This window comes from Sus scrofa, chromosome 9 (genome assembly GCF_054392235.1).
Source record: "Sus scrofa isolate SSC_HxYL_T2T_F1_AM1 chromosome 9, Sscrofa_HxYL_maternal_Yorkshire_Landrace_v2.0, whole genome shotgun sequence".
Classification (NCBI taxonomy): Eukaryota; Metazoa; Chordata; class Mammalia; order Artiodactyla; family Suidae; genus Sus; species Sus scrofa.
The window spans coordinates 128,653,885-128,676,602 of record NC_139391.1 but is presented as its reverse complement, the minus strand read 5'-3'; the positions used below and the strand labels follow the sequence as shown (position 1 = coordinate 128,676,602).

The window sequence follows — 22,718 nt, the reverse complement described above, 5'->3', positions numbered from 1 at the left end:
TATCTCTTCTCTTCCTATTTGGATGCCTTTTATTTATTTTTGTCTAATTGCTGTGGCTAGGACTTCCAATAATATGTTGAATAACAGTGGTGAGAGTAGGCATCTTTGTTTTGTTCCAGATTTTAGTGGGAAGGCTTTCACTTTTTCCATTATATTTGCTGTGGGTTTGTTGTAAATGGCTTTTATTATGTTAAGGTATATTCCCTCTATACCCACCTTGGTAAGAATTTTTACATGAATGGATATTAGACTTTGTCAAGTGCTTTTTCTCCATATATTGAGATGATCATGTGGTTTTCTACTTTTCTTTTGTTACTGTGGTGTGTGATGGTGATTAATTTGCATACGTTGAATCATCCTTGTGAACCTGGGATGAATCCCACTTGGTCATGGTGTATGATCTTTTTTATATGTTGTTGGATTCAGTTGGCTAGAATTTTGTTGAGAATTTTTGCGTCTATATTCATCAGAGATATTGGCCTACAGTTTTCTTTTTTCATGGTATCTTTGTCTGGTTTTGGTATGAGGGTGATGGTGGCATCATAGAATGTCTTTGGGGGTGTTCCTTCTTCAACTTTTTGGAAAAGTTTAAGGAGGATGGATATAAGTTCCTCTTTGTATGTTTGGTAGAATTTGCCTGTGAAGTATCTGGTCCTGGACTTTTATTTCTAGGGAGTGTTTTTATGACATATTCAATTTCATTTCTAGCGACTGGTCTGTTGAGTTGCTCTATTTCTTCTTGATTCAGTTTTGGCAGGTTGTAAGTTTCTAGAAAGTGGTCCATTTCTTCTAGGTTGTCAAATTTGTTGGCATACAATTGTTCATAATATTCTCTTATTTTATTTTATTTTTTGTATTTCTGAAGTATCCATTGTGATTTCTCCTTTTTCATTTCTTATTTTGTTTATTTGGGTTTTTTCACTTCTCCTCTTGGTGAGCCTGGCCAGAGGTTTGTCAATTTTGTTTACCTTTTCAAAGAACCAGCTCTTGGTTTTATTGATTTTGTCTATTGTTTTTTGAATCTCTATTTTGATTTCCTCTCTGATCTTTATGATTTCCTTATTTCTGCTGACTTTAGGTTTCATTTGTTCTTCTTTTTCTAATTCATTTAGGTGATGGGTTAAGTTGTCAATTTGAGATTTTTCTTCTTTTTTGAGGAAGGCCTGTATTGTTATGAATTTCCCTCTGAGCACTGCTTTTGTGGCATCCCATAGATTTTGAGTGGTTTTATCTTCATTATCATTTGTCTCAAGGCATTTTTTAATTTCCTTCTTGATTCCCTCATTGACCCATTGGTTTGTTAGTAGCATGTTGTTTGGTCTCCAGGTAGTTAGTTTTTTCTCATTTCTTTTCCTGTGGTTGATTTCTAGTTTCACGCCATTGTGGTCAGAGAAGATACTTGAAATAATTTCTATACTCTTAAATTTGTTAAGGTTAGATTTGTGCCCAGTATGTGATCAATCCTTGAGAATATTCCAGATGCACCAGAGAAGAATGTATATTTTGATTTTTTTGGATGTAATGTCCTGAAAATGTCTATTAAATCTAATTTTTCTATTGTGTCATTTAGGATCTCTGTTGCCTTATTGATTTTCTGTCTAGAGGATCTGTCCATTGATGTGAGTGGGGTGTTAAAGTCTCCTACTATTATTGTGTTCCCATCAATTTCTATTTTTATGTCTATTAGTATTCGTTGTAGGTATCTGGATGCTTCTATATTCAGGGCATATATATTGATGATTGTAATATCCTCTTTTTGAATGCACTCTTTAACCATAGTGTCCTTCTTTGTCTTTCTTTATGGCCTTCACTTTAAGTCTATTTTGTCTGAGATGAGGACTGCAACTCCTGCTTTCCTGTCTTGTCCATTGCCATGAAATATCTTTTCCCATCCCCTCACTTTCTATCTATATGTGTCCTTTGCCCTAAGGTGAGTCTCTTGTAGACAGCATATTGTAGGCTTTTGCTTTTTTTATCCAATCTGCCACTCTGTGTCTTTTGATTGGAGCATTCAGTCCATTGACATTTAAGGTAATTATTGATAGATATGTATTTATTGCCATTTTAAACCTTGTTTTCCAGTTGATTCTATGTTTTTCCTTTCTTCCTTTCTTTTTTTGGTTGGATGATTTCCATTTATTTTATGCTTGGGCACTTTTCTTTTTAGTTTGTATTGCTTTGTTTTAGATGGAATGCCCTGTAGATATTTATTAAGTCTGATAGTCTAATGTGTCATTTAAGACCACTGTTTCCTTACTGATTTTCTGTCAGATGATCTGTCCATTGATATAGGTAGGGTGTTAAAGTTCCCTATGATTATTATAATAATGCCAATCTCTCCCTCTTGTGTCTGTTAATATTTGCTTTATATATCTAGCAACTCCTATATTAGGTGTGTATATGTTAATGAATGTTATATTCACTTATTGTCTTAATTCTTCTATCATTACATAATACTCTTCTTTGTCTTTTTTTTTTTTTTTGTCTCTTGTCTTTTTAGGGCCACACTTGTGGCATATGGAGGTTCCCAGGCTAGGGGTCTAATTGGAGCTGTAGCCACCAGCCTAGGCCAGAGCCACAGCAATGCCAGATCTGAGCTGCAAGCCATGTCTGCAACCTACACCACAGCTCACAGCAACACCGGATCCTTAACCCACTGAGAAAGGCCAGGGATCGAACCCGTGACCTCATGGTTCCTAGTCAGATTCGTTTCCGCTGTGCCACAACAGGAACTCCCTCTACTTTGTCTTTTTTATAGACTTTGTTTTAAAGTATATTTTGTCTGATATGAATATTGCTACCTTCTTTCCATTATTTACTCTCAATCTATCTTTGTAATCTTACTTTTTATGTCCCTTCACTCCATATATTCTGTGCTTTAACACCACTAGTATTTTCAAGTCTTTGAATACTATTTTCATATTTATGGGTTTATATCTTTCTGTGATTTCTTCAGCTTAAAAATACCCACAAAATACTCCCATTTCTTTGCAATTGAATTTCTATATGCAGTTCAGGGCCTCTTCTGATACTCTAACTTTCCCTAATCCATACTTAAAATTTCCTGGAGTTCCCATTGTGGCTCAGTGGAAGCAAGTTTGACTAGTATCCATGAGGATGCAGGTTCAAACCCTCACCTCACTCAGTGGGTTAAAGATACAGCATTGCTGTGAGCTGTGGCATAGGCCAGTGGCTACAGCTCCAATTCAACCCCTAGCCTAGGAACCTCCATATGCTGTGGGTGCAGTCCTAAAAAAAAAAAAAAAAAAGAAAAATTTCCTTTTCCTTTCACTACTCTCATAGCAATTTTCAATATTTTACTATGACATTTTAAGGCCAGTATTTTACTTAGTTATGTATTAGATTATGGGCAAGATTATGTCTTATTTTTTGTGTAATTAGTAGCCACAGAGTGTCTGGGACATAGTACATGAGTCAATAACAGTATATTATATTAAATGAACACCAGGAGAACTAGGAGAGTTGCAACTGTGGTATCCCTGAGCCATTCCATTGTGGTCTTAACTGAAGACATGAAACTGGACTGCATATTCCCTCTAGAATATAATGATCTTATAGAATATATGATTTAGAAAAGACTTCTGTGATACTCATACTCAAGTAAATTGGAAAGTAGGTATTTCCATAGATATAGTGGGAGAGTAGTGCATAGTAAAAATTGGAATAACAAAAGGAATAATGACTGAAATTCAGGGGATAATTTTTGTTCCTTGAAGGGGAGGAAAACTCCATCTAGAGTATTTAGAAGAGACAGAAGATTTATAACCCTCAATGGATGTTATCAGTGACAGAAAATATACTTTTAGAAGCTTTCTCTATGCAAAATATTCTACCAGTGACAATGACTACCAAATTTGTATGTGCTAATATATCTCTATCATCTATAAAAGGATTTCATATACCCCATCATTAATAGATAAGACTGCATTAAAAATAAATGACTGAATGAATGGCATGGATTACAAGAAAATTATAATCAAGTCAAGAAGATAAGAAACATTCCTAAAAAGTAAAGAGCAGTAAAACAAAAACAGTACATGGTAGATTCTTAGCATTGTATTTTAGGGATTTAATATTTCAGAGGATATGGAAGTCACAGCAGACATACAATTGGAGAACTTTTTAATGTAGAGATGGGACTGGTACTAAGATAAGTGGAAAGAAAGGTGAGTGGGCACTCCTGAAAGAAAGGGCCAGAGAGTCTTTGCCGAGCAGTGGGACCTAACCAGAGGCTAACTTTAAGATTAATTACAGGGGGAGAGACAAGGAGTAAAGAGCCACTTAGGAGGCTACTATGACAGTATGCAAACCAGAAAAATACAAATTGGCAAAGACACATGTACAAAATGTTTATTGGGGTACTAGTCATAGCAAAGAAAAATGAGAAGTAATATAAATGTCCATTAAAATTATAGTCGAATAAATCATGCTACATCCATGCTATGGGAGGAGACAGACTTATTCATACTGACATGAAAGGATAACTATGTTAAGTGTTAAGTTATTGTATAATATATGTTTCATAGTGCCAACTTTAGAAAATAAATAATGACTTAAAATTCAAAGTGTGCCTGTGCACATATGTATGGTTAAAGAGAGCTTGTGCCTGGATGTGTTGCTGTGGCCAGGTCCTATGTCTTACCGGGGTCTTAGTGAAGGCTTCCTTACATTAGGCCTTTTAAAGGATGACATTCTCCTACGTGAGGGTGAAATCATCTTTGGTTCTTTGACAATTTTCACTGTAAAATCTAGTAAAAAAAAATCACAAAATTGGGGAACACCATTTATAAAGAACATTGCAGACATTAAGAAGGAGAAAAGCAGTAAGGATATTTATCATATATTAAGTGAAACTTAAAAAACCACAGACCCCACAACTGCTGCCATCTCAGGCCATTAGTGCTAAAAAAAATACTCAGGACTGATTTCTATCTCTCATACTAATATCAGTCCAGGCTGTGTTATCTAAGTCTGCTGGCCTTAGACATAGAGCCCACCTTCCTCGGAAGATTGTTGGTACCAAGTCCACATCCCTTCCTCAAGCAGCTGTTTTTCTAGACTGCACTCTGTACGACATTGTCTTCCTTGACACCTCTGCTACTCCATCCTAAACCCTTCCACATGCGCTATGGAACTCTTACTTTGCAATCAGCAAACACTTAACAGATTCTTGACCTCTTTGTTAAGAGTTCCCTCCACCTTCTTGCCTTAACTGAAAAATTCTCTTATTTAAAGACACCGCTTCCACTGAAAGCTTCCCAAGTATTCTATCATACCACACACACTTCAGAATGGGTGTATAGCTCCTTACTGCCACTTAGAAACCATTATTTTGGAAATCCCTGGTGGCTCAGCAGGTTAAAGATCCGGTGGTGTCGCTGCTGCAGCTCAGGTTACTGCTGTGGTGGGAGTTTGATACCTGGCCCAGCAACTTCTGCATGCCATGGGCATAGCTAAAATAAGCAAAAAAAAAAACCAAAACCAAAACAAAAAAACCCCCAAAAAACAACACCCCCCCCACTAAAAGCCATTATTTCAAAAAACATACTATTGAAGAATAGTATATTCCAAGGATCTCAGTATTAGAAAAGTTCTTTGAGGTTAATACTGTACAAGAAAATATATACTATTAATTCATTATGGGCAGGGATGGTCTATTACTCATCTTACTCCCAAAATTAGAACATGGCTCAGATCTCACATTGCTGTGGCTGTGGTGTAGGTCAGCGGCTGTAGCTCCAATTCAACCTCTAGCCTGGGAACTTTCATATGCTGCAGGTACAGCCCTAGAAAGCAAAAATAAATAAATAAATAAATAAAATATCCACTGAAATGTATATAGAGAAATATGAAAAATACAAAAACGCATATAAGACAAAAGGCTAAAATGTCAAAAATTTATGTAGCAAGATTACCAGAAGAAGGGAGGAGACCAAGTGGGGCAGGACAAATAATCTGAAGAAGAATGACTGAAATTCCCCTAAATCTGACAGAAGACAAGTTAGAAATGCAAGAAGTCCTAAAATCACAAGTAGCAAAAAATACTTAGGCACACCATAGTAAAAATGCATAAAAGCAAAGCAAAGAAAAACACGCAGGTGAACAGAGAAGAAAAAGGAATACTTCCTCTACTCAGCAAGTCAGTGAAGACTCCTCAAAATGGACTAAGGAAGACAAGAGGTAATGGAAAAATGTCTTCAAAGTGGTGGAAGAAAATAACTTGAACAACAATTTTATGTTCAGGGACCACATTCTTAAAAAAAAAGACATTTTTTATTCACACTCAAAGAAATAACAAATGGTGTTCATTAGACCGTTAGAAAATAAAATAATCCTATATGGTAGCTTGGAGGAGGAGAAAACAATGAAAAAAATAGTAAATACGTGAGTAAGCATAAATTAATAGTGACTTAAAATAATACCTATGAAGAAAAAGTACTGATTTACACTAAGCTTTAATATGTTAAGGATGCATGTTGAAATCTATAGAGTAACCACTAGAAGAAGAAAACATGTAGATAACATGCTAACAGAAAGAACATATAGAATTATTAGCCAAACAACCCTCAAACCAAAAAACTCAGAATCTGAAAGAAAGCCAAAAGGAGAGAAAAAAGAAAATAGAGCAGAAGAGACAAACAGAAAATAGTAACACAGAGTTCCCTGGTGGCCTAGTGGGTAAAGACTTGGCATTGTTACTGCTGTGGCTTGGGTTTGGGTTCAGTCCCTGGCCCGGGAACTTTTGCATGCCATGAGTGTGGCAAAAAACCAAATTAAGAAAGAAAGAAAGGAAAAGAAAGAAAAGAAAGAGATGAAGGAAGGCAGGCAGGCAGGAAGAAAGAAGATAGCATCTAAAACTTAATACATGAGAAGTTACAGTAAGTATAATTGGAACAAATACTCTAACTAAAATGCAACTGTCAAACTGAATTTAACAAAAAACAATGAAAAATACAAAAACAAGATTCTGTTAAAAAGAGGCTCACCTTGAATATAAAACAAGAGGGTATTTAAGAGTAAAAGGATGGAAAGGGATATAACAAGCAAACACTTGCCACAGGGTGGTGACTGATAAAATCAAAGCAGACCATAAAGCAAGGAGCATTACTAGAGATAAAGAATTACTCTACCAGGAAGGTACAACAATTCCATAATTTGCTTGCATCAAGTGTTGTAGCCTCAAATAATATAAAGGAAAAATTAAGTCTTTCTCCACATTCTTACCAACATTTGTTATTTCTTCTAAGCTTCTGCACAGAAAAGGAAACCATCAACAAAATGAAAATGGGAGAAAATATTTTCAAATCATATATCTGATAACATGCTGATATCCAAAATATATAAAGAACTCATGCAACTCAATAGCAAAAGAACAATCTGATTAAAGAATGGGCAAAAGATCTGAGTATAAATTTTTCCAAAAAAAAGACATACACATGGAGTTCCCATCATCGCTCAGCAGAAACAAGTCTGACTAGTATCCACGAGGATGCTAGTTCGATCCCTGGCCTCACTCATTGGGTTAAGGATCCGGCACTGCCATAAGCTGTGGTGTAGGTCACAGGTGCAGCTAAGACTGGCGTTGCTGTGGCATAGGCCAGCGGCTACAGCTCCGATTCGACCCCTAGCCTGGGAATCTTCACAAGCCATGAGTGCAGCCCTAAAAAAGACAAACAAACAAGCAAAAATAAACATATGGCCCACAGTACATGAGAAGATGCTCAACATCATTAATCCTCAGGGAAATGTGAATCAAAATGACAAAACGACATCATCTCACACCTGTTAGAATGGCTTTATAAAAAAGACAAAAATAGTAAATGTTGGTTAGGATGTGGAGAACAGGAAACCTTTGTGCCCTGTTGCTAGGAATATAAGTTGCTGCAGCCAATATAGAAAACAGTATGCAGGTATCTCAAAAAAATTAAAAATAGAACTATCATATGATCCAGCAGTTCCATTCCTGATATTTACCTGAAGAAAATGAAAACCCAACTCAAAGAGGTATATGCATTCCTGTGTTCATTGCAGCATTATTTATAATATTCAATAGATATGGAAACAACCTAAGTGTCCATTGATGAATGAATGGATAAAGATGTGGAATATTATTTAGCTATAAAAAATAATCAAATCTTATGATTTGTAACAACATGGATGGAGCTTGAGGACATTATGCTGAAATAAGTCAGACAGAGAAAGACAATACTGTATAATTTCTCTTATATATGGAATCTAAACAACAAAAAAAAAACCCACCCAAAACAAAGATGGAGCTCATAGATACAGAGAACTGATTTGTGGTTGATAGAGACAGGAGGTGGGGAAGGGAGAAAAAAGGGTGAACTGCGCTTTTTTGTAGTTTTTTTTTAAGTTTAAATAAATTTAACAAAAAAATGGACACTACTGAGAGAGAGAATATGACTTTTTAACACATGTGACTGATTGGTGGCTTGTACAGAATATATAAAGAACTCATAAGTCAGTAAAAAAGACAGAAAATCAAACAGAAAAAGGGGCAAAAAGCTTGAATAGGAATGTCTCACACACACACATTCAATATATCCAGTTGACTCTTAAATGAAAAGGCATTCAAAATAGTAATTATGGAAAACATATTAAAACAACAAATGAGACATTACTACATACTCACAAGAATAGCTACAAATAAAAACCTGGCACAAATATCAAATACTGGGATTGTGGAGCAACTGCAAGCCTCAGATCTTGATGGGAGCACACATTTGTACAAACACCTTGAAAAAGTATTGAGAATTGTTTATCGAAATTGAATATGTGCATATCCCATGACCCAGAAATTCTAGCTATATATTCAATAAAACTGTGTTCATATGTGCATCAAATAACATGTACAAAGGTGTTCATAGGATCATTATGTAGAATCAGTTAAAACTGAAAACAACTCAAACACCCATTGGCTTTGAATGAACGAAACAAATGGTATATTCATATACTGGAATACTCGACAGCATGCATTCTTAACAAGGATGATATTGTCCCCAATGGGGTAAAAATTGGTTATTGAGGGTTAGAAAAACTTACTCTTTCATATGTCGCAGATGTACAACATATCTGTGGTATAAAAATTTCATGTCTAAAGAAGTTCTTTAGAGGAGGCAATAATGAAAAAGTCAGGGCAATGGCTGCTTAACTGCTCTATGTTACAAAATAAGCCAACAACATAGCATAACTCATAAACATAATGCAGTGCTAAAGCAGCCAGATACCAGAGTAAACACTGTTACGATTACATTTATATAAATTTCAAAATTTTACGTAAATCCAAAAAACAGATAAAATTAAATTACTAGGACCTTTGGGAAAGAGGAAAGGATTAAAAATTGAGAGGTAACGTAAAGGTGACCTTTGTTCAAAAGAGTGGTTGATTGTCAAACACATTCTTCCTTTTTCTGCTTTTCACAATCATTAGTAATTATTAGAAAAGGAGGCAAGTAGGGGCTAAAAAGAGAGAAAGGAGCTGAGGCTGACTGATATGAGGCAGAATCATTTTAATACCGTATTAGGAAAAACTAAAAATCATGAGGCCTTGTCTCTTCATTTCCTCTGTCAGGGAGAAGGGAGCTGAGATACCAGGGTGGAAGGTGCTAATTAAATCAGGTTAGCAGGTTGTGCTAAAGGAATATTAAGCTATGCACAGAACTAAAATTACATAAACTATGAACCTAGGAGTGGAGTCTGGAGAAACACACTCAAGGTAGACAAAGAGGCTTCCCCTGTCGCTATACTGAGTTAACCATGCTAAAAAATAAACCCCAGATTTCTTCTGTATCAAGAATACTGCAGTAGATGCTGTTGCGTGCAGCTCAGATTCCTCCCTCTCCCCCATCTGAGTTGAAGCTCTCATTCTCCTAATCGGCTGTGCATTTTGCCTGCTGACGGTGCACAACTGAGGCTCTCTTGGATCTGCCCTCAGCTGAAAGAGAAGCTGCTTCACTCAGGGAAATGTTCCTTCTGCAGGAAGCAGTGGGACCTGGCCCCAGAAGCTTGGCATAAGCTGGGAGAAGATGTATGAGATTGATGCTGAGGGTGCTCAAAGGGGGTAAACTATATAGTTGGTTAAGGGAGAGTTAATCTATATAGGAGCGTTCTCCCAGGATATAGGATTTAAGAGCCTAGCAAGGATCCTGCAAGCTAGTGCAACGCTGCCAGGCTGGTTCTCAGAAGTTTAGGAAAAACAATGGTACACACTAAATAGATACACTAGTGGACAAAAGGATTTCAAAAGGCTCATAGAACTGAACATGCTACGGAGGAGAAATTACTTAAGGCCCCCAAATTCACCAGTCAACAATATTCCACAGAGGTCCCAGAGAGAAATCCTTTGGCTAAAGAAAAGAAAAAAGCATTGGTGGGGAACACACTTGTATCATCAAGGGGCTTAGCAGTCACTTTCTGTGATGTGAAAATAGCCATTCTGAGTTGCTGCCTAGGCATTTTGCAGTATGACACCCAGAGTCTAGACTTTTCAATTAAGACTTGAGCTTATGTTTTTTGCCCTGAATGCCCATCTGCTTTTCCCAGGGTACCTTTTAAAATGACCACTTGGATTTGAGCCCATGAAGAATTGGCGATCGCTATGCCAACCTCCTTAGCCTGCTTGCTCTCTTTCTCCTGCTCGCTTAGGCTGGAAGACTGCCCTTCCCTTGGCTCCCTGTGGCCCTGTTTTGGGACTTGTAAGTAATAAACCTGTAAGTAACAGACATTACTTCGTGTGAGTGTGTTGAACCTACATCTTCAATCAAAACAGCTCCGGGGTTTTCACTTCCCCAAGGTGGGGGCTTGGATGTCTTGGGAGCTGCCTGCAGGTCCCGTGTGGTGGCCTGTGCCTTCTCATTCAGCAGGTTGTGATGTACATATTCTTAATACACTAGCTCTGGGTTTTCCAGCACAATTGGCCATGAGGATGGGATGGTGGATACAGTTTGTACCCTCTTACAACACCTTTTAGCTGTAACTATCTTGAATCTAGCTAATATGTCCTAGTCAGTATTGACTGCCCTGGAGTCCCAGCTGCAGTTTGCGTTCACATTTTTTTTTTGTCTTTTTGTCTTTTGGGGGCCACACCCACAGCATATGGAGGTTCCCAGGCTAGGGGTCCGATCAGAGCTATAGCTGCCAGCCTACACCACAGCCACAGCAACACGGGATCTAAGCCGTGTCTGCAACCTACACCACAGCTCAGGTCAATGCTGGATCCTTAACCCACTGAGCGAGGCCAGGGATTGAACCCCTATCTACATGGATGCTAGTTGAGTTTATTAACCGCTGAGCCACGACGGGAACTCCCTTTTTTTACTTTTGACTACTTTTTGTAGTCCTGCTGCCTACGGGCTATTGCCCACAATCTGCCAGCAAGACTTGGACACACATACAGTATCTTCTTTATCACCTGGCACTATGTTGATGACATCCTGATCTGGGATCTCTTGGAGGATGTGGTGCGTGAGACCGTAACATGGCTGGTGACTCACCTACAACGTAGAGGTGGGGTGATTGCCCCACACAAAGTTCAAGGGCAAGACACAAATGTGAAATTTCTGGGCATTAATTGGTCCTCTAAAGGATGGGACATTCTGTTAGCGGTTAAACATCAGCTCACACAACATGTCTTAAGCCTCTTCATTTGGGCCAGTCATCTTAGTGACAACACATAATACACTGTCCATCATTCTTAGGCTCATTTATGCAGTCATGGGCAAATCCACATTTCTTTGGAGACAAGCTTAACAACAAGCTTTATGTGTGGCACAAAGGTCAATTCATCAAGCCTTCCCCCTGATTCCCCTAGATCTTCCTTTCGGGTTAAGGCACTGGCTACCATGGACTATGCATCCTGGAGCCTGTGAACTGAACACAGCTCCTCCCAGTTGCCTAAGGGCTTCTGCCAAATGACTGCTCTCCACAGCTGCCCCTTATACTCCTTTAGGGCATCAAATTCTCTTTTAACATTTTAATGTAATGAGCAGACACCAGACCTCATTTTGGGGACCATTGTAGTTGCTGGGCATGTTAGCAGGCTCAACAGAGGCTGTTGCCCAAGTTAGGGGCCTACCTGCTGATTGATCCTGCCCCCATGTGCCCAGTAGAAGGAACCCCATGCATCCCTGCATGTTTCCCAGCTGATTTCTGTGGTGCTCAGTTGCTCTCATGCGGGACACCTTGCAATACAACATGTGGCACCTGGCAGGAGCCCCTCGTGCCCATTATAATCCTCCATATCTGCCCAGACACCACTGCCACATGGATGAATATGACCTATACCTCCTCCCAAGGAGCAGGAGTCCCATGGTCCTGGGCCTCAAGGCCCAGATGCCTGGGAGAATCCCAACTTTGCCTTCCCTGATCAAACAGTTGGTGTTCACCCTGCATTTCACCCGGGGCCATCACATATACCTGGCTCTCCACATGTGCATTTCTTCCTCCTTCAACTTCCAAATGTATGTGCCATCTTGCTGGCCTCTAGGAGTTCCCTCTGTTCACACAGATGTCGTTTGGTTTCCCAGGAACCTACCCTCACACGTCACCGAACAGGATCCCTCACATTAAAAGCATGCAGTATTCATCCTCAGGAAGTAGGGAGTAGGTCTGCTACTACCCCTTGAGAGAACTGGGTTAGGCAACGCCACAATAGAAATGGAACAACAAATCATTAAAACACCAATCTGTCAGCCACTCTGGCTGAGCACAATGGGCTGCAACGTCAAAGCCCAACCTTAATGCAACAACAACATGATTCTTTAGTGCAGATGGTTTTGGATAAGCCTTTAGCTTTAGATTACTTCACTGGCTAAGGAAGGAGGTATAGTGCTGTAAAGAGTACCTGTTGTATTTAAGTCAATAATTCTGCACAAATGTAGGAGTTACCTCCGTGGCTCAGTGAGTCAAAAACCCAGCTAGTATCCTTGAGAAAGAGGGTTCGATCCTTGGCCTTGCTCAGCGGATTAAGGATCAGGCGTCGCTGCGAGCTGAGGCATAGGTCACAGATGTGGCTCAGATATGGCATTGCTATGGCTATGGTGTAAGGCCAGTAGCTGTGGCTGTGATTTGACCCCTAGCCTGGGAATTCCCATATGCCTCAGGTGCAACCCTGAAAAGCTAAAACAAACAAACAAACCAACCAAAAAACCCACACACATGCAAGCTTACAAAAAATAACCCAATAAGTACAAATATTCTATAATCCCATCCAAGTTCTTAATCAAATACCTACCTTAGTCTTATCCAGTGGTTTTGATTTAGTTTCTTGAATGGACTCTCAACAAATGGGGGAAATGGTTATGGACAGGATTTCAAATGATCACTCGTCTTGATTGTCTATTGATGTTGTGGATTGGCAGTTCTGTTTTGCTCAAATGTTTCATGTGTTGGGTGACCAAAACCCTGCCAGTGGCTTTTAATATCTCCATCATTCAAACAGTGACCATAATTTTCCCTAAAGACTAATGCCTAGGCATCACAGGGTCAATTGTGATGAGAAAACAGTCATTTTTAGTTGCAGCCTCTGCTCATACCCAGAGCCTGGACATTTCAATAAAGACCTGAGAGTAGGTTTCCTGTCCCGAGTTCTGCCTTGCTTTTCTCAGGGAACCTTTTAAAATGACCAGTTAGAGTTGAGCCCATGAAAAATGAGTGACTGCCACTCCAACTTCCTTACCCTGCTTGCTCCTTCTCTCTCTCCTGCTCTCTTGTGACTTGGGATAGAGGACTGCTCTTCCCCTCACTCACTGTGTACTCGTTCGGGGACTTGTAAGTAATAAGCCTGCTAAGTAACATACTTTACTTTCTTTAAGTGAGTGTATTGCAACCGTGCCTTCAATCAAAATGGCTCTGGGGTTCTGACTTCCCCAAAGTGGGAACTTGGAAGTCTAGGGAGCTGCCTGCCAACCCCATGTATGAAATAATGCCATTTGCAGCAACACGGATGGACCTAGAGATTATCATACTGAGTGAAGTAAGTCAGATAAAGACAAATATATAATATCACTTATATGTGGAATCTTAAAAAGATACAAATGAACTTATTTACAAAATAGAAATAGACCCACAGACATAGAAAACAAACTTATAGTTACCAGTGGGGATAGTGGCAAGGAGGAGAGATACGTTTAGGCATTTGGGATTAATGTATACACACTATTATATATCAAATAGGTAAGCAAGAAGAACGTACTGTATAGCACAGAGAACTATACTCAATATCTTGTAATTACTTATAATGCAAAAAAATCTGAAAAACAATATAGATGAATCACTTTTCTGTGCACTTGAAACTAACCCAACATTGTAAATCAACTCTACTTCAAAAAAGAAAAATTAACAAATGTGCATTGAAAGCCAAAAACAAAAAAACAAGAAAAAACCCAAACCCATGATTTGACTATGGACTATCCAGAAGGTATTAATTTTTCCTATAAAAACACATATAGATTGGAATTCCCTTGTGGTGCAGAAGGTTAAGGATGTGATGTTGTCACTGCAGTGGCTGGGTTGCTGCTGTAGTGTGAGTTTAATCCTTGGCCCAGAAATTCCACATGCCATGGTCATGGCTGAAAAAACAAACCCCCCCAAAAATAACTACACATAAAGATTATAAGTAAATGGATGGAGAAAAATATACAATGCTAACACTTATCAAAAAAAGCAAGAGTATTAATTTTATACAGAACAGCCTTCAGCGAAAGAAATGCTATCGGGGATAAAGATGAACATTACATAATGAGAAAGGAGTCAATTCTCTAAGAATGTATTATAATCTTTAATGTGTATGAACCTAACAACACAGTGTCAAACTACGTGAACAAAACAAGAGTTCTGGGTGTGACAGAACTGCAAAAGAAATATGAAAATACAGTGTCATAGTTGGGGACTTCAACCCCCTCCATCACAAATTGACAGATCCAGCAGGCAGAGTATCAATAATGATCCAGGTGAACTGAACAATACCATTTACCAACTAGAGCAACCAACTAGGAGTCAATAAACCACTTTATCAGACAGCAGCAAAATACAGATTCTGCTCAAGTTCACATGAAACATTCATCAATACAAATCACGTTCTGAGCTATAAACACACTTTAATTTTTTTTAAATAATAGAAATTATACGTCTACTGTCAGACCACAGTGCAATTAAATTAGAAATCAACAATAGAAAGATAGCTGGAAAATCTCAAAACACATGGAGATTTATCAACATACTTCTAATAACCCATGGGTCAAAGAAGAAATCTTGAACAAATTTTTGAAAGAAATAAAAACACGACATCAAAATTTGTGGGACGCAGTAAAAGCAGTGCTTGGGGGGAGTTTATAGCATTGAATGCATATATTAGAAAAGGAGAAAAATAAATCTGAATCAACCATTTACGTTTCTACCTTAGGAAACTAACAAAAGAAGAGCAAATAAAATTCAAAGTAAGCAGAAGAAAAGAAAATAAATCTTAGAGCAAAAATCAATGAAATTGTAATCAGGAAATCAATAGAGAAAAATCAATGAAACACAAACCTGGCTCTTTGAAAGGCTCAATAATATCAATGTCTCTAGTGAGGCTAACTAAGAAAAACAGAGAGAAGACAAAGATACTAGTATCAGAAATGAAAACAAGAATATCACTACAGATTCCACGGCTATTAAAAGGGTCATAAAAGAATTCTAAGAACAACTGTATGTCACAATTTTGAATACATAGATGAAATGGACCAATTCCTTGAAAGACACAATTTTCCAAAAATCACCCAAGAAGAAACAGACAATCCAATGTACATGTATGTGAAGCATGAAGATCTTTGTATTACATCTAAAGCCCACCAATAAACCACTACTATGAAAGAGGTGCTAACTAGCCAAGAAGACAGAGTGACTTAGCCAGTGATTTAGATCAGCAAGTCTCTGTCATAATCCACCCTAGCACTGGCACAATGAACTCATGAACAGAGTAGGTAGTTGGCAGGGATGGAGGCTGTGCATGGACCCAACAGCGTGGGTCCCATACTTACCTAGGCTGATTTAGCTGCCAATGCGGCCAAATGTTCAACTTGCCAGCAAAAGAGACAAATGCTGTAGTCACATATTCTAGCATGCCTTGCAGAAAACCAACTATTCACTTGATGGCAAATTGATGACATTGGACCTCTTTACTCTGGAAAGGGCAGCCATTCACCTGGACTGGAACTGCCATGTATTCCAAACTGCAAGGCTTCAGTCAGCATTGCTATTTGGGGGCTTACCAGTGTTTGATCCCCTGAATAGGATCCCACATAACATTGCCTCTGATCAAGGGATATACTTAACAGTAAAGGAGGTTGGCAATGGGCATAGAGTGATGGGCTCCACTAGTTCTGTCACCTCTGAGAGCTGCTGGTCTGGTAGAGTAACTAGACTTCTTCTTCTTCTTCTTTTTTTTTTTGTCTTTTTAGGACCACACTTGCAACATATGGAGGTTCCCAGGCTGGGGGTCAAATCAGAGCTGTAGTTACTGGCCTACACCTCAGCCACAGCAACGCCAGATTCTTAACCCACTGAGCAAGGCCAGGGATCGAACCCACATCCTCATGGATACTAGTTGGGTTCATTAACTGCTGAGCCATGACAGGAACTCCTAACTAAACATTTTTGAAGGTCTAGCTGTGAAACCATCTTGGTTCCTTGGGAAAATGGGGCAAAATTCTCCAGGATAAACTGAAGACCATTCTATGGTGCTGTGGCCCCAGCAAATCAACCACTGGATATGAGAATCAAGGGATAAAAGTAGAAGTGATCCATTTACCATCAGTATTAGTGACTTATTTAGGGAAATGTTTGATCCTTACAACTTTAGGTTCTCTGGGTTGAGACCAGCATTGTCCAATAGAAATATAATGTGAACCATGAATACCATTTAAAACTTTCTTATAGTTAAATTAAAATTTTTCTTATAGTTAAATTTAAAAAAGCTAAAATTTAAAAGTTCTCCCATGGCATAGTGGTTTAAGGATCTGGTGTCACTGCAGCAGCTCAGGTTGCTACTGTGGCACAGGTTTGATCCCTGGGACTTCCACATGCTGTAGGCATGGCTAGAAAACAAAACAAAACAAAACAAAACAAAACAAAAACAAAAAAACAACTAAAAGGAAAAGAGTGAAGTTAATTTTAGAAATATATTTTATTTAACCTATTTGTACCAGCTATATTTCAAGTGCTCAATGGCCACATGGGGCTAGTGCCTCCCGTATTGGAGAGTAATAGTCTAGAGATCCTAGTTCCCAGAGGGAATGCTTCTCCTAGGGACAGAGTAGGAGCTCATACACTTCAAGTTCCTTATGCCACGAGGCTAGCAGGCAAGTAAGGAGTCACTGCACTGGCAGGGCAATTGACTATAATTATCAGAGCAAGGGCAACAGTGAATTCATTTGACACTCTTGGAATTCCCTTGTCCAATTTTGATGATAAATTAACAAATGAGCAGCCACAGCCTGAGAAGTCATGATAACGAGGGGTTTATGTCCCTCACGGATGAAAGTCTAGGTTATCTTGCTGAGGTAAGCCCCCCAAGACAAGCTGAGCCACAGATGAGCGTAAAAGGACTCTGTGGTGGGTAGCAAAGAAGGGAGAAGAGGAGTGTTTGTTGTGCCAGACAAGCTGTAGTAGTATGTATCAGCCCTTCTTGTATAAGTTCCCTAGGCAAAGAAACCAATCAGAGTCCTGCAAAACCATTCCACGATGCTGCAAAATTTCCTTACAAAGCAAGAGGACAGGACTGAGTGTGGTGGTTCATGGCTTAGCTTCTTTCTTCAGAAGCAACGCATTCATTCTCCCAGCTGCCTGGAGTGTTGGCTGCTGATACGCTTCAGTTGAGGCCCTCTTTGGAAGTGGCCTTGGCCAAAAGGCACTGCCCAACCCAAGGTTATATCCTCCTAAAGGGAGTCACATCCCATATGAGTCAATGCGGAGGTACAGAAGTTTCTTGCCTCAATGAGGAAAAACTCTGAAGGGCCATCCTGGCTTTAGAGCCTCCCATAGCTGCTGCTGATGTCTATGTTAACTGTCTCCCAGTTAAGCATCTACCTCTGCCCAATCCTGCTTTCCTCACTCCCTTATGAATGTTATGCCTAAGAACATGCTCCCACCAAGCTTCTTCCACAAACCTCTGACTCCAGGAACCCCGTCAGAAGACAAATCTGCATTATTTAAAACCCCAGAGTGACAGCTAGGTAAGAAAGTAGGAATTAATGATTTCACCATCATCCTCATTCATTTATCGCTGCATCCGACTTTTATGATACCCCTCTATGGCTTTGTAGGAGAAGATAAAGACGTGGTCATTCTCTGTGGACCATCCCTCTTTTGGCTTATGTCTCTTGAGTTTGGAGACTCTCTCTTACCTTGTTGTCTCAAATCCATCCTTGGGTTTAAACACTTACCTATTTGAGGCGATTTTTCACAATATATTTTGTAGTCATCACTGATCTTCTCTATGGCCACCTTTGGATACTTAGAGCAGAGTTCCTCGAAGGACATTTTCTCCATATCTGTCAAGCAGGGAAAAATAAGGATAGAGTCTAGTTGCCGACTTGGATTTCAAAGATGCATACACTTTTTGGGAAGGCATTGCCTTAAAAATGTTATTTAAGTAGGATAATAGTGTTGACACAGATGATCTTGGGTCATCTTCACAACACGCCTGTCGTTCCCATTTTACTGATGAGAAAACTGAGGCTTAAAGAGAGGTTAAATACATTGCTCAGGTTCACACAGTCCCTGGCAGAACTAAACCCCAGATCTCTGGGGCAGCAGAGCCTGGCGCTCCTAACACTGCTCTCCATTGCTGGAGCGGTTGGTATGTCATGTTGTGGGAGGAAGGTGGCTGTTAAAAATATATTCACAGAAATGCTTTGGACATAATTCTGGGGCAGGTGTGAAGTGGAACATGCTTTTCAGATGCATGAAATGATGCAATCAGTATAACTGTGGTGATGCCTGGGTGGGTATGAGTGAATCTGACCAAATTTGAGAGCTCTGGCTCCCTTCAGAGTCAGTGGGGGCCTCTGCGGTCAGTCAGCCTGGACTCAAATCCTGGATCTTCCACCTACTGTATGATCTTGGGAATGTAACATCCTTTTGGTGCCTCAGTTACTCTTTACTTAGTTCCTATTTTTTTTTCTTTGCCTTTTTAGGGCTGCACCCACGGCATTTGGAAAGTCCCAGGATAGGGGTCCAATCAGAGCTGTAGTTGCCAGCCTATGCCACAGCCACAGCAACACAGGATCCAAGCTGCGTCTGTGACCTACACCTCAGCTCATGGCAATGCTGGATCCTCGACCCACTGAGTGAGGCTGGGATCAAACCCACGCCTTTCTGGATACTAGTCGGATTCGTTACCACTGAGCCACGATGGGAACTCCACCTCCTGTGTTATTTTGAAGATCAACTGAGGTCATCTTTGTATTATACAGTGCTGACACATAGCAAATACTCAGTAGATGCTAAATACTAATATCTCCCAGTTGCCTATATGTAAGGATAAAAAAAAAAAAATTATGGTGACTGACCTTACCTGCCAGAAACACCGGAGACTTCTTTTCTATCCTGAGAGACCCGCCTTGCTTCAGGTCCTCAGTAGCTATCTTTTGCCACTGCATAGATTCCATTTCTTCCATGTTAGCCAAACCCTGGCTTAGCTGCAGGGATTCCTCAAATCTCTTATAGAGGAGAATGTTCTCTTCTCTGCTTGTAGGTTCTCTTTTATGCCACCTGGTGCTGATCAGCCTGGACTGAGTCTAAGAGAAGGGGATGGGGCAGACAGCTTTTGCTACAGGACTAGAAGCAATATCTTTACAGCCCACTTCTACAGAGAAGGCCTCCCTGTCATGTGGACTTTCTGATTGTTTTCAATTTGTTGAGAACTATTGCTGTTAGACACCTGCCCCCATCCCTCTTCAAATCAAACTTATTTTCCATAAGGGAGAAATTCTATATGCATGTGACTTCCTCAAAGTCAGCTTATGCACTTGGAACTTTTTGAGAGGTTTCTCTTTAGAACATAAGGGACCATGTCATTCCCCCAGCTGTCACTAGGAAAAAATCAAAATTTCATTTACTTTAACAAACAGCATTTCTATTTCAAAAGAGCAGTTACTCTCTTTCAGTCCCTCAACCTTAAGATTCCTCCCCAACTCAATCTCCACCTACTGTAAAAATTAGAAACCAGTAGTCCTCTTCATCCAGGAATTCAGCATACCAGGGGCTAAGCATCTGAAATCCAAACACAACGTAAGTGCTATGAGGAGATGCTTGCCGTATCTCTCCTGCTAGTATTCATGTGGGAGAAGTGTAGGTTGCAGATTCTGGATTCTCTCTTTGGAGATACAATGAAACAGCGAGCATTAGCCATGACCAACCAGGAGGTATTCCTTTGCTTCTCTGAATATGGCAGTTCATGTAGCCTCCCTCTGAATCTCAGAGAATAGTCATTGATATTTAAGCAAGAAGAACTATAACAACAACAAAAATATATAACAAGTAATTTACTGGAAGACAGTCTTGTCATCTACATACTTCTTTGTTCCTTTGCAAAGTACTATCTCATTGGGTTCTTAAAAATGGTTCCGGAAACCAAGCATCTTCTTTTGATATGCCTACCCTTAATATCTCCCATTTGAAGACCTTATCCACCTGTGAAGAATATTTCATTAGATTTTTAAAAAACATAGCAACAACTAAAAAATCCCCTACAAATCAATGCTTAGCTACATTTATTATCTGTACTCTAACTTTTATTCATTTATTTAACAAATCTTTTCTCTTTTTTTAAGCTTTTTCTTTTTTTTTCATTTTTAAAGTTTTACTGAAGTACAGTTGATCCACAGTGTCGTGATAATTTCTGCAGTAGGTAAATACTTTCTGAGTGCCTCTCACGTGTCAGGCACAATGCACATGGCTGAAAACATACAGATCAATGTGCTACAAGCCTGGTTCTCGAGGAACTCACCATCTATGATGATGAACAGTAGTATGACTCATGCTTGGACAGAGGTGAGAACAAAGTTTGCTGGGAGCAGAGAGGAAGACACAATTATTTATTCAGGAAATAAGTTTTGAATTCAAGAAACCCATGAAAACTCATAAAGACAAGGAGATTTAAACCAGAGTTTGCACCTTGTAGGATAAAGAGGCACTCGCCATATGGACATGGAATAAAGGGCACTCCAGGTAGTGGGAAGAACTTAACCAAAGACACAGAAATGGGAAAGGACGTAGACGAAAATGATTAGTACTCCAGCATGGCTAAGCAGTAGGATTCCTGGAAAGAGCTCAGGGATGAGGCAGTGGCAAGGGATGAGGCGAGGAAGGTTGGTTGGGTATATGAGTGGTGATGTCATCATCATGGAATCATGAGATGCTCTCTTTATCTCTCCCCTTCAATTTACAACCAGTAAAACATCCATAATTCAACAAATGTTCCTCTGCCCAACACACCAGGATGCTGAAGGATTCCACACGTCTGTACATCTAAAGATAGGTGGACTGGCAGAGACACCCACAACCCCAGCTTCTACCTCAATCTTCTCCCCTCCTTCCCAATAGCTAAGCCCATGATCCAGATATTCCCAGAAACAGTGGAGGAACCCATCGTTCCAGTGCCCCAGGAATGATGCCACTGACAGCAAGGGCAGCAGTAAAGCAGCAATAACCTCAAAGGCACAAGCAGCATCCACGAGAGCACCAATGACAACACTGGCAGAGGCGGTGGAGGAGGAAAAGTGCCAATTTTCAAATATAGGCCCTGATGGCTCCAGTAAGAAAAACCAAAAACTGTGCTAAAGCACCACTCATTAAAGAAAAGAACAGGAAAAAACATAAAAACAGAAAAACAAAAACAAAAAACCAAAAAAAAAAAAAAAAGAACAAAAGAAAAGCCTCTACTTGCTAGCTCTTTGAATTGCTAGAAATAAGTTCAAAAGCTTAGCTAAAGAAGAAAAATGTTTGCTACTTCAAATGCACTGGCAGAGGAACAACTCAAAGATGAAGAATGCATTAAAAAACACTGGAAATAGAATAAACCATATCACAGAAAGAATTAGCAAGCTTGAAGATAGAAATCTAGAAATGATACAGGTAGACGAGGAGAGAAAACTAAGATCTAAAAAAAGAAGAAATTCTACAAGAACTATCTGACTCCATTAGGAAGGGCAAAGTAAGGATAATGGGTATCCCAGAAAGACAAAAGAAGAAGAAGGGAGCAGAGAGTTTGAGAAATAACACAGACCTGGGAAAGGAACTGGATAAGCAGTTCATGAAGCTGTGAGAACACCTAATTACCTCAATGCAAAAAGACTTTCTCCGAAACACACTATATTAAAATTATCAAAAGTCAATGGCCAAGAATTTTAAAGGCAGCCAGGGAAAAAAAAAAAAAAAAAGGATGATAACCTACAGAGGAACCTCCAGTAGGTGACCAGCAGATTTCTCAGCAGAAACACCCCAGGCCAGGAGAAAGGGATATGACACATTCAAGATATTGAAGGATAAAAGTTGCTAGCTTCAAATACTCTATCCAATAGAGTTAGTCTTCAGATATGAAGTAAAAACAAGAGATGTCCCAGACAGACAAAATGTGAATGAGTTTACCACCACTAGAACTGCCTTACAAGAAATGTTGAAAGGAGCTCTTCTACCTG

The 22,718-nt window shown here is 39.4% G+C and overlaps 1 protein-coding gene across 50 annotated transcripts in view; it reads right to left on the bottom strand.

Annotated features, from left to right (window-relative positions):
• The window catches only part of RGSL1 (regulator of G protein signaling like 1), a 145,326-nt gene that overhangs the window by 55,390 nt on the left and 67,218 nt on the right, over positions 1-22,718 (bottom strand). For 42 of the 50 annotated variants that reach the window (XR_014816417.1, XR_014816416.1, XR_014816419.1 and 39 more), the window contains 4 exons: positions 20,230-20,292; positions 19,595-19,817; positions 18,462-18,569; positions 4,664-4,769 (listed from right to left, as the gene is read on the bottom strand). Coding sequence is in view for 23 of the 50 variants with exons in the window: in XM_084977859.1 (XP_084833985.1) it covers positions 4,664-4,769; positions 18,462-18,569; positions 19,595-19,817; positions 20,230-20,292 (500 nt within the window). In the remaining 27 variants the exon portion in view is untranslated. Of the gene's footprint in view, positions 1-4,663; positions 4,770-14,799; positions 16,511-18,461; positions 18,570-19,589; positions 19,818-20,229; positions 20,293-22,718 lie in introns of those variants that run through there. The other 8 variants (XR_014816437.1, XR_014816438.1, XR_014816439.1 and 5 more) reach the window with 3 other exon arrangements.